Genomic DNA, 12,691 nt, shown 5'->3' with positions numbered 1-12,691 from the left:
TTTACCCTGATCTATTGTGCAAACCATTTATCTGTGGACTAAAGAGTACTACTTGATACTTCATAAATTCTCCTTTATACCTTTCTGGACATTCATTTTCCATTCATCCCAATGGATGTGACTTCGTATGAGCCTGATGTAAAGCCATGCACACAGTGCAAACTAGTAGCCGATCTCTTTGGGTTCAAGATCTAATATTCTGCATCAAAGGAACAAGTAACATTATAGAGGAAATCTGTATTTTTTTTGTTCTTCGTGATGTGAGCAGTTCATTCTTGTCACAAGGAGAAGTTGATGCTTTCCCCTGGATGAGCAGAGTCAGGAGGAGACCAGGTCTTGCTGTCTGTGGACCCCAGAGGATTGTTGAAGATGGATTTTGCCGGAAGTGTGAACGGGAGCCGGGGCTCTAGAGAGGTCACCATCTGTTCTTCCTAGAGGAGAATGCTGGGATTCCTGCCATGTGCGCAGAGAACAGAAGGCTGTGCACAGGGCTGGTGTGAACTCAGGAAAGCCCTCAAGTCTGCGAGGAGGAGAGAGGCCTCTTTATTTCTTCCTGGAGAGACAGTCCTCTATCAACACTGTCTTCCTATTGGTGGACCCCTGAGCCGTCTGCAAACCCAGCTTCCCATGGCAGGAAGTTTGAGGAATGTCAAGTCTGCCCGCTCCCTCTGACACGGGGCTGCTTATGGAGCTGCAGGGTGCCGTAGACGAGATGCTGCTTATTACTTGCAGTATAGAAATGAATGTTGCCCATTGATGACATTTTGTCCAGTATCCTTTCAGTGATTTTTTTTTTTTTAACTTGTTGTATTCGGCTGGCAGCTTTCTCAGATCCCTCTGAGATCGTTGTGACTGTGCAGAAGGTTGTTTTGGGTGTGAGAGAACAGGTGTGTCAGTGCTGCTGGTAAATCCCTAGCTAACCTGAGCAAAGTCAAGCATGTTATGATCAGCACACAGGCAGTTAGACAGGTACATTTCTCAGCAGGCTCCTACAGAACTGTATTTCACACTAGGGGAGTGTCCCATATAAGGAAGCCAGTTAGCTTATTGTACTATGGTTTGCTTCATGGTTGGGGGAGCAAGGTGTCTGTATTTTGAGAATTTAAATATAGGTGGGTGGATAACTCTGGCTGGGAAAACAGCTTCTGTCTATGCAATGAGGCGGAGAGGGCCCAATCAGTGTGCAGAGCGTAGGCTGAGAGCTCGGACAGCCAGCGTGGGAATGGCTGTGCTCATCCATGGCTCTGTGACAGATCCCTCCCAAACCGGCTTTTCCAGGACTCTCCATTTCCTGTAGGGGAAAACTGGAGCTTTTCCTAGCAAGAGAGCGAGCAAAGGCATGCAAGCCATTCCTCAAAACTGCTTCCAATGCGAAGGAAATTAAGGAAAGTTGCTTATTAAAATCTTTTTTTTCCTCTGCTTTTGCTCGGTAGTGTTAAAGTCCCTTCCTGTAGTCTTTCTGTCAGAACGTTACTGAGAATAGAACTGTGTCGATGTGGTACAGCTCTTCAGCAGTGACGTTGAATTGCTCTCGAAACCAGTGGAACAATACACTATTTGCACAGAACGTGGGTGCCTGAGGTCTGTTTTTCTATGCCGATGCACATTGTCAAGCTGCCACACCCAGATGTGTTTGCATGTGCTCTTTTGTCCCTGGTTTTCTGTGAATGATCCCTTCACCCCAGCTGTGTTTTTTTTAAGTGGCAATGCTGTACAGTACCCAGGGAAGAGCATACGGTTCAAACTCAGAGGCCTAATACAACACGCATTGTAAGGAGGGAGACTGAAGAATGTGCCCTGCAGCCACAGACACCCTGAGTGCGTCAAGGTGTTACCAGATGCTTGACCTCGTATGGAATGAAGCCCAGCCTTAATAGATGAAGTTTTTTACCTTTCAGATAACACCGAGAAAATCCAAGACAAAACTGAAACAATTTGGACAGATGATGCTGCAGTTCGGTCAAAAATCTTTCTGCTTTGAATTGGAGACGACGTCTACAGATGCATAATTGTAATTATAGGCAGCGTATCTGTTCATTCCTGGCCAGTTGGTTAAAGGAAAAAAAAGGGGTAGGAAAATTGTAGTAACTGTGTATGCTTTCGAAAATGAAAAATTCCAAGATGGCTCTGTCTCAGACTGCTGTTTGCGAATGTCGTAAGACCACACGGTATACCTCATGTGCAATGGTACGAACAGAGATACAGATGGAATGTGATGGAGTGGTCGGAAAGCAGTGCCTAGATGGTATGTCAGGAATGTAAGGAACCGCGTGGCAGTGAACAGTACTTGCTCTTGGAATGCTCTGCACACTCGTGTTGAAAGTGGACTGCACCCGTGTACTTGATATGTGATGGTGCAGATAGTGGTATTCTGTTCTGTCGCTTTGAGGTTTTTGCATTTTTTTTTCAGATTTTAAAATCGGGGGTGATTCATCAGACAGTAGAAGTGTGTTCAAATCAGTACTGTGGAATCTTGCAGAAGTATCTCCACTCTACGCAACTACATGGCGTGTGAAAAGGACATGTGGGGATGATATCTGAAAGTGATGTGAACCCCAGGTCAGGGGTAGGGGCTCTTGTTTCCTTCAGAGAAGCATTTTACACTGTTGTGCTCTCTGATGCAGCACTGGCCAACATGCCCCAAGGTATTCTGGAAACACCTTCCCTCACCTCTTCCACACTGCTTCCTCGCATTTTTCCTCCCATTTCCAAACGGTCTGTCTTTTGTCTTGTGTTCCTGTGGTTTATTTCTCTTTTTCTCCATTTCAGATGGATGGAGGCCTGCCTGGATGAGGAGCTGCCGCCCACCACCGAGCTGGAGGAGGGCCTGCGAAATGGGGTGTACCTGGCCAAGCTGGGCAACTTCTTTGCACCCCGAGTTGTCTCCGTCAAGAAGATCTACGACCGAGAGCAGACACGCTACAGGGTGAGAGGATGGGCGAGACGGTTGGGGGTGTGGAGCAGAATGCCGGCTTGTCTTTCTGCGTCTTTTTACAAGGATGGGTGGTTAGACAAGGGTGCTTAGATCTGATGTCCTGACCAGTTTTTGTTGTTTTATTAACTTCCTGCTGAATTAATAAATGCCACTTCTAAGACTGGCCATACAGCTCCTGTACCTCATTACATGAGTGATGATCTGTAGACACTCAACTAGCGCACACATTGTGGTGAAGTCTGGACCACGGGGCCCTACTACTGGTCTCAACAAAAGCTTTGTACTGCTAGGGCTCCTTGAAAGTTCTAGGGAAATATTTTCATAACTATTTATATCTCTCTTGCAGGCCACAGGGCTTCATTTCAGACATACAGACAATGTGATCCAGTGGCTGAATGCTATGACGGAGATTGGGCTGCCTAAGGTGAGTGGGCTTTGGGGTTGAAGGCTTGCATACAGAGCTCAGGGACACGGAGAGGACAGGGCCTCATACCACATTAATCATGGTTTCCAAAAGGCTGTTTAACAGCGTTTTCGATTTGAGCAGCTGTGAATGTGCTCCAGTGTGTGTAGTAAGAGACCGCCTACCCTTGTAGAGATTAGGCAATTTCCTCTGTGCACCAGGTTAGCATGTTATGATTGCAGCAGAGCCGAGTGCTTAGTCTTTGACGTGCTGGGACGTGTTTATAACAACACAAGTCTCTTTAACAATACCACCAAAGCACTGAACCTGAGGGTGGGTTATCTGCTTCTTTTCAGATTTTCTACCCAGAAACAACAGACATCTACGACAGGAAGAACATGCCCCGCTGTATCTACTGCATCCACGCGCTCAGGTACCTTCCAGCTCCTGCTTGCTCGTTGGACAAGGCAGCTGCCACTGGCTTCCGTCAGCCAGTGGCATTGGAGAGCAACGGTTGTGGGTTCCTGTCCTAAGCGGACAGCCTCTGGTGTTTCCAAATCAACATGGTTATCAGATAACCCCCATCACCCTGAGCAAATTCCTCTTCTTCTCCCTGAGGGGTTTTGCAGTCTTACCAGCCAGGTTGAGAAAACGAGTTAAACCCACATGTGTGTCCGACTGGCAGAAGCTTGTGGTATAGAAGAGAGCTGCAAGCAGAATCTGCATCAGCCATTCCAAACAGTCGGTGCCACTAATCTGCCAGTCACTTCCTGTGGTAGATTACAAAGGAACTTTGGCACTTTTTGGACCTCAGCTCCAGCCATCTTGTAATCTGAAGCTGATCACAGGGACAAGCACAGATGATGTGTTTGAAGTATCCATGAGTCACACAGAAACTGCAGTATTGGAAAGCCCTGATGTTACGCTTGGGTAACTAGTGAAAGAAGTGGATGTCATCTCCCATTCATCTTTTAGCTGTCGTAGTCCACTGATCTTTGTTCTAGTCAAACACCATAGCCAAGGGCTTTTTGTGTCATCGTTTTGTTCAGTTTGTATTATTATTTTCTGCTATTGGCCCTTGATGGATAGCCTTGTTTAATTTAGACGTATCTCTCACACACTGCCAGGGGTTTTAGTTGAGAACACCACATTACCACATTATAAAGTGACATTCATATCTTTTTAATTTCTGATTTTGCTGTATCAGATTTCCTTTGGTGCAGTCATGATCAAATATCAGGGCACGATTCCTTAAGTGAAAGTGATCTAAATCCTAAAACAATAAACTTATTGTGTTTTTTATCTGCATCTGCATTCCCTTCCAGTATGTAAATCGCTGGTCACTAAGTTACATTTCACCAGTTATTCTTTAAAATAAGATTTGGCATTGTCACCTCATTTATGTGAACGTCCACATTTAGTATCTTCAGTGTGGTCTTCAGTTCATCTTTATTTACTGAGTGTTGGGGCATCTCAGGTGGGTGTTCTTTAGAGATATCTCCTGGCAGCCTCCTTGGTTCAGAGGATTCAATTAGTGGGGAGAGAATTAAAATTTACTTGGATTCAAAATTAAAACCACACTCACAAGTTCTGTACTAAACTGTCATATTTGATAATCTTTTCTTGACTCCTGGGTGTATTCTTAGGGAAATTCCATTGCATATTGCTTAATATATTTAGAACGTATTAAATTCTCTTAAATAACATTTAGGTAGGTATCACTACAGTATTGAATGAAAATTAATAAAGGAGGCACACTGGCTTTAGAGCTGAGAGGCCACAGTGCAGCTCATTTCAGAGCAGGGAAAGGGGGAGGCCCAGGCAAGGGAGATCAGGAAAACTGGTAGGGGAGTGTCTGTATGTTCTCGAAATGTTAAATAGTGCAGAGAGACTATAGGAAAACAACACCTACAGCCAATACATTGGGGGGGAAATGTCATTAAAAACATAATTAAAGGAATCAGAACTCCTTCATCCAAGTGCATGCCATTACTGTATGTGCATATTATTCTTGTATAGCCCGTCGTGACCCCTATCATAAACCTACACCTGTTAGATGGGTAGGGCCTCCTGTGGAAAATTCCTGCTGTGTCCTGATCGTGTTACCACTTTAAATAACATTTAGGCAGATTTCACTGCAGGATTGAATGGAAACCCTGTCTCTCTCTTCCTCTTCCTCCAGTTTGTACCTGTTCAAGCTGGGCTTGGCCCCTCAGATCCAAGATCTCTATGGCAAGGTGGATTTCACAGGTAAGTGACATTGAGGCATCCTGTGGGAAGCTTGGCTTGCAGTGGGAGGTATAGTGCTGAGACTCAAATGCCCAACGTTAAGCACCAGAGGGGTTAAGGCAACGGTAGGCAGGAGATGGGGTGACTCACTGCCGATGATGTGAAACACATTAGCGATTGTGCTTGTGTTTCCTGTTATTTGTGCTTCCATCTCTCTCTGCCTGCCAAGCTCAGGGCTGGGGAGTTGTTTATCATAGCTGTACAGAAAACAAGCATTTTCCACTTCTGAATCCTCCCCACGGTGAGGGTCAACACAACCAAGAGCAACATGCTTCCCTTATGGCTTCTGCTGTTAAAATGATGCTGTTCCAAAGGGAAGGGCATGTGCTGCACAGGGACCATGGCCCGTTTCTCACAGAGCCTCCTAATGTAGAGATTGTGTCGTGCAGGTCTAGAAGTGGGAGTAGGCAGTAAAGGCTGATGGATTTGTTGGGATTCAGCACATCAGCCCAGGGCAGCAGATGCAAACCTGGCTCCAGTGTGTTCAAATACATGTCCTACTAATTCCTGAAGAGCCAGCCTGCTTGTCCGACAGACCTGCTTACACAGTGTAGTACCTGTGCCGTTTGTACCAAACTCAGTTTCAAACTCTCCGTCCCTCTTGGATTGTGGGAGATGGGAATAAGCTACTCATCCTCCATAATGTTTAAGCCAGTTATTTTGTTTCTTTCAAGAAATAGCTGTACAGTGTCCTCAGATCACGTTTGTAGCTACTAAAAAACAAACAGGTTAGATGGGCCCGTAGACACATCTCGTCTACTGTCTGATGTTCCTCTGTTCCCTCTCCAACATGCAGAGGAGGAAATCAACAATATGAAAAGTGAGCTGGAGAAGTACGGGATTCAGATGCCTGCTTTCAGTAAGATTGGTGGGATCTTGGCCAATGAACTGTCAGTGGATGAAGCTGCCTGTGAGTTCAATTTCCTGGAAATGGGGCAAAGGGGAGGTGGTCTGGTCAGAGATTTGGTGGTTTCCTCCAGTCTGGGTGGGAGGAATTTCAGTTCCTAAATACCCATTATGAAGATGGTTCATTTTATGCCTGAAGAGGTGCCTCCTTATCAAATATGCTTTAAAAACAGTAGATGCTTTCCATATACCCATCTACAACAACAGCAAAAAAAACAAAGGCACAAAATTTTAAAATTTGTTACATTTAAAACAGCTGTCCACATAAGGCACAAAGACCTGACCTGAAAGAGATCAAGTGCAAAAATCAAGTTAGAGCGGTAATGATTTCACTGCAATGTATATGGAATGTTGACAGTATTTAATTTCTTATGGGCTTTCTATCTATCAGCCCGTGATGATCACAGTGGAGACATCTGTAGCCCGAGCATTATATAGCAGCACTTTTCTGAGTGAAGATTTCACATTCATGTGTGGCCTCCATCTTTCACCCTCTAGTGCATGCTGCAGTGATTGCCATCAATGATGCCATTGACCACGGCGTACCAGAGGGCACTATGGCAGCAATGCGCAACCCCAATGCCATGCTGGTCAACATAGACGAGGGCTCTGCCCAGGACTACCAAGACAGGCTCTACCTGGCCAAGCAGGAGAAAGTGGCCAGTGCCAGAAAACGGGTACCATTTTGCTCACTTGACTCTGCGCTTTGTATTCTGGTGCTGCCTAGTTGGCATTATTACATCGGTAAACTAGCTAGATCTTAAGAGAACTAGCTAGTTTTCTTCATCTTCTAGCATTCTATCACATCTCTGTGTAATAAAATAGGATTATTTTTAGATTCTTCTAATTTTTGTAAATGTTTTTTTTTATCTTTTGAAATTATAAGATACATCTGTACAAATACAGGACTGTACTGAGTTATAGCTGAATTCCTGGAAGTGCATACTGAGACTGAATTAGGGAAAACAGTATCTCTGTTCAAAAACATGAGTGAATTCTCATTAAGTTTGCAAGCACTTCACAAAAGTCTATATTGCAAAAAAGTGCCCTTGCAAATGTGACATAAACCGCCATTAGTGCCGTGCAAAAGAAAAACAGCTATTGTAAGCATCAAATACATTCAAGAATCAAAAGAAATTCTATGTTATGAAGTTAATAAATTTCACATGGCTGAAGAATACAAGTTTCAAACAAATGGCACAGTTTGTGTCATTTTTGTTACTTGATCATTTATGACTGAACATGATGCACTCAAGTAAATTTGACTCCTGCATAAGCACTACATTGCCTTATTAGTGAGAGTGTTGGTTAAGCATGGATGATAAGGTCATTTAACCCGTTGAATGCTTAGGCTATTAGAAATCATGAAAGAAAAAACGAAAGTATCCATTACACCCGCTTTCAAGAGAACAGTGCCATTGGTTGTGTATGTTGGAGGCTGCACTAAGTCACATCAAGTAAATTCTCTAGCAGTGGAACAAGTCCTGTTTGATGATGAATTAAGGTTTTGTCTAGACCATCCTGAGGGATGTCGTTGAGCGCATGTGGCACAGATCAATGGGGACATCCAAGTGTGAAGGTCTGGGCTGGGGTGTGTAGTTGCTGTAGAACTCCACTTATAATGATGAATGGCAGCCTGACTGCACAGCACTACAGTGATCAAGTCCTGGGACCTCACCCTCTGCTCTTCCTGCAGGCTCATCCTGCAGGACCACACATCCTCATGCTGCTCATGTAGCAACAGCTTTCTTGCAAGATGAGAATGTGACACTTATGCTCTGGATGCCAAATGCACCGGACACAAACTCCCTTGAGCATTTGTGGGATGAAGTGGCATGATATGTGGCATTTAGGGCTCAGAGATCAATGAACAGTCTCATGCTTCTCCAGGCTATGTAAGACACTTGTAATCTGGTACAAAGCACCTGTTGCAGATGCACAGCTTGCATGGCTTACATTGATGGTCACATGCTACTAACCTGTGACTTTCATGGTAGACACCCTGATGATCAATCCTGTTGATGACAAATGTTAATCAGTCTAATGACTTGACCTTCATCATGTCTGTGCAACAGGAAGTCAGTACACATGCTATAAAAAAGCAGCTCTAAAGGATAAGGTTTTTCTTATTGTTACGTTTTGATGATGTTGATGTCATTTTCTTTTTTTGCTGATCGGCATATTTTATTACTCTCACAATACATGACATCAGATATAAAGTGATTGGTAGTCTCGATATGAGTTAATGTGGGATTATCTGTCCAGTCCTGGCCCTGACTGTTGTTGTGTTCTAGATGGCAGGCGAGAACTCGGAGGAGGAGCGAGATGTGTATGAGGAGTTGCTCACCCAGGCCGAGATACAGGGCAACATCAAAAAAGTCAACCGTGAGTAATCCTGCCAGCCTGGCATGCCAGCCCCCTACAAGACTCTCGCATTCACATACAGAAGTCCCTTTATTTACACGACACCATACATGTTTTTCTCACAAAGAAGTATTTGAAAACATACTGTAACATCTTATTGCATCACTTCTGCACTGTAGTATTAATTCTTAGTATACTGTATAAAATGTAGTTCAATCATCAGGGGTTTTGAAAAACTGTACTACTTACAGTATATCATAACCTATAACATAACCTAATTATATCACACTGTAGACCACAGTGTAGTTTCTAGACAACAAACACTGCATTGACAATATCTGTAAACAGCAATTGTTAATTGTTAAGTGCTCTGCAGAGTGAAAGGAAATATATTTTACATTTTTAACTTAGGCAACTATACTATAAATACTTAGGCAAAACTTAGGCAACTATACTATAAATGCATGTTATGGACATGGCTCAGTGGATCTCTCAACCTATAGCTTTCACTTTCACTGACTGAAAGTCGGTTTTCACTCTCCTCTTCTTTCTGTAGTCTGCTATTGTCTCTTTTGAGTCCTTGTCTGTCTTTATTCTTATTCCTCTATTACTTCCCTGTTCTCTGTCTCCCCCGCACACACTTACTTCTCTCTCCCTCTCAGTGGGCAATGCCCTGAGCTCAACGGAGCAGGCCATGCTCAGCGGCGACGAGGACAGGCTGTACGACGCGCTCCGCTCCCAGGCCCTGGGCCTGCGCGGCCTGCAGCCCCAGAACAAGGAGTGGTACCTCAAGCAGCTCACCTCTGACCGCAAGAACAAGGAGCAGGTACCAGCCCCCTGCCCTCCGCGGGCTTTCTCTCCCTCTTCATGAGTTAGCACCTCTGCCAGTGGCGGATGGCAAAGCAGGCCGGTTTGGCCTATGTGTGTGATTTTATAACATAAATCTCTCATTCCCAGAGCTACCCGGGGGAGCTGCTTACTAGGGAGGAGTTGCAGAGCGGAGTGGACCTGGCAAACGAGGATGCAGCCAGCTACCAGAGACGTAATTCCCTTTCCTTCTCTGACGTCCCTCATACACAAGCCCCTTTCTCAAACACCCTGCGGAAGGCTTTTAATTCATACTAATATGACGAAGTACAGTCCTTCATTTTTTAAGTGTTTCACAGCACAAGATCAGCTTGCTGCAGAGCGATATGCTACACACGGTGTAGCTAAATGTGTAATAATATGTGGTTTCACAAACTAAGGCCAACAGTCTACCAGTGAAGAAGCTGACGTTTTGTGGCCTGTAAGTGGGATCTCTTCCCATTTTAATTTCAACAGTTTATACAAATCTTAAATTTGCATAAAACTTTTGTGAAACCTGTTGGCTGGAGTTGCAGAGTGGAGGCAAAGAAAGATTCTGGATATAAAGCGCATTGTTAGGGCACTAGTGCATGCTCTGTCCTGTAGAGTGAATCTATGTGTCTGCTTTGGCTCCTCTGCCTTTTCTTCCCCCAGTGCTGGTGGCTGTACAGCGGATCAATGCTGCCATTCGTGCCGGAGTGGCGGAGGACACGGTCTCAGAGCTGATGAAACCTGATGCCCAGCTGCCCCAGGTGTACCCCACAGCTGCAGAGCTGTACCAGCGAGAGCTCGCCACCCTGCAGCAGCAGAGTTCAGAGGTCGGGGATCAACACTGCACTCACCCTTACCAGTTACATGTGGCTCTCCCTTCATATATTCAGTTACACCCCAGCTCATCACAGTGATCCAGAAAGCATGGGGGGGGGTCTCAACCTTATTTTATTGCTTTTCTCTTCCTCTTCACTTCATTTCCATTGATAAAATATTAAAATAAAACTCTGGACGTCACTGAAAAGTCACATGAAGTACCATTTTCGTAGTATATATTACCCGAGTTTTCCCTAAAGTACAAGCAGTGCCTCTCTGAGATCTCACTAAAACAGGGTTCAGACAGCACAGATGAAGATAAAGGCTTGGACAGAAAGTAATATATACAGAGACCTATGAGCCTTACCAGGTGCTAGCATGCTGCATTCTGCCCAGTGTTCTGAGACTCTGTGATTGGTCATGCAGGGTTCCCTGACACACCCGGAGCTGATGGTGGCTGTGGAGATGCTGTCATCCGTGGTGCTGATTAACCGCAGTCTGGACGCAGGTGACAGGGCGGCAGTGTGGAGGCAGCTAGAGAGCCCCGTGACTGGGCTCAGCAACGTGGAAGACGAGTGTGCCCAGAGGTGAGGAGCAGTGGAGCACTGCTTAGAGGCCGGGCAAGGTTGGGCAAAGGTGCTTTTGGAGTGGAGGAGCTGGACACAAAGGGGCTTTGTGCAGAGAAAATGTGGACAAAAGGACCTGAAGCAGAATAGTTTGGGGTCAGTTCACCGAAGTCACTTAGACTGACTTAAGTGTTGTCATAGTATAAGTTGAGTGATCCATGGAAAGAAAAATCTGTGCGGTGCAGGAATAATGACTTAGAGATCTTAAAGGTTTAAAACCACAGTACAGCGATGTATTCATTGTGGACCTAAGAGTGTGGAGCATGCAGCAACCACATGTTAATTTAATGCATGGAAGTCACAGGAAGTTTAAACCCCATGCTACTTTCAGGTACATCGATGAGTTGATGCGGATGAAGATGGCGGTACGGGCTGAGACCAATGAGTTTCTCTCTTGGAACGACATCCAAGCCTGCGTAGACCAAGTCAACACCGCTGTCCAGGAGGAACATGAAAGTAAGTCGACTACTGGACAGAGAGACTGCGCAGAAGGCTCCCATTGAACAGGAAGACCGAGAGCGGGTTTCATACACACTGATGTGAGACAGGAAACTAGTGGACAGAATTATCGGAGGAGGGCTCACATTTGAAGGAAAGATTGGGGTCAGTTGTCCATTAAACAAGTGGGAGGTATTCTCAGCCGAGCAGTGAATAGTTCAGAAAACTCCCTTTGAGAAGACTGTTTGGCATGACAGTTGTGAACAGCTCAGTGATCAGTTCCTCGCAGCAGCGAATTGATCAAAGGGCAGACGGGATGCGGTTGAGCAGAAGAGAAGGTTGTGCGAACAAGATACGACTGAATGCGACTCTGACTCCCTTCTGCCCCTCTTAACCCAAGGGATCATGGCAATCGGGCAGATCAATGAGGCGCTGGAGGAAGGCGACGTACAGAAGACGCTGGCGGCTCTGCAGCACCCAGCTGCCAAGCTGTTGGATGTGGACCCTCCAGTGGCACAGCACTACTACGACAAGCTGCTGGAGGCCCGCAGGGAGAAGGCACACGTAAGGCCAGCCACCCGCACTGCCCAGCCCGACTTCATGAATGCTTTGTGTACAGTTTAAAAGACACTAGTTGGCAGCCTCCTTCCTCGCTTAATTCTCCTTTCATTTCTCAGGAGTGCATTCTGACGGTCCTGGTCATTAACTTAGTTTGAGAAGCTGGTGGTGCCTAGGGTTCAAGACTTCAGGCTGCTTTAACAAACAGCAAGAATGCACTTATAAGCCATCAAAGCAAACTCAGGGAAGCAGAAATGTTGCATAGCAGGAGAGTCACCAGAGACTAATCAGCGAGCCTTGAACTTAATTAGACCAACACTAATCCCTGAGACGGGCATGTAGCTAAACTCTTCGGCAAAACCAACAGTACCACAGGATTATGGTGTTTCTCTCTGACACACTGCAGTATAAAACAAAATTGCACTGTTTGTTGCAAAGATAAAAAAGCAATTTTAACAAAAATGTTGAAGCATAGTTACAAACATTTAATGTGACAAGATTAGTGAAAGCAGGGCGGCA

General features: G+C 45.2%; 1 protein-coding gene across 1 annotated transcript in view; it reads left to right on the top strand.

The window, feature by feature from the left end:
* Positions 1 to 12,691, top strand: part of iqgap1 (IQ motif containing GTPase activating protein 1) — a 45,951-nt gene that overhangs the window by 14,209 nt on the left and 19,051 nt on the right. The window contains exons 3-15 of the mRNA XM_088920559.1: positions 2,770 to 2,926; positions 3,282 to 3,359; positions 3,695 to 3,771; positions 5,521 to 5,588; positions 6,424 to 6,537; positions 7,032 to 7,210; positions 8,828 to 8,918; positions 9,560 to 9,723; positions 9,855 to 9,939; positions 10,398 to 10,561; positions 10,977 to 11,137; positions 11,508 to 11,632; positions 12,015 to 12,178. Coding sequence (XP_088776685.1) covers positions 2,770 to 2,926; positions 3,282 to 3,359; positions 3,695 to 3,771; positions 5,521 to 5,588; positions 6,424 to 6,537; positions 7,032 to 7,210; positions 8,828 to 8,918; positions 9,560 to 9,723; positions 9,855 to 9,939; positions 10,398 to 10,561; positions 10,977 to 11,137; positions 11,508 to 11,632; positions 12,015 to 12,178 — 1,627 coding nt within the window. The remainder of the gene's footprint in view (positions 1 to 2,769; positions 2,927 to 3,281; positions 3,360 to 3,694; positions 3,772 to 5,520; positions 5,589 to 6,423; positions 6,538 to 7,031; positions 7,211 to 8,827; positions 8,919 to 9,559; positions 9,724 to 9,854; positions 9,940 to 10,397; positions 10,562 to 10,976; positions 11,138 to 11,507; positions 11,633 to 12,014; positions 12,179 to 12,691) is intronic.

This window comes from Atractosteus spatula, chromosome 7 (genome assembly GCF_055471065.1).
Source record: "Atractosteus spatula isolate fAtrSpa1 chromosome 7, fAtrSpa1.hap1, whole genome shotgun sequence".
Taxonomy (NCBI): Eukaryota; Metazoa; Chordata; class Actinopteri; order Semionotiformes; family Lepisosteidae; genus Atractosteus; species Atractosteus spatula.
This window is presented reverse-complemented; position numbering and strand designations above follow the sequence as displayed.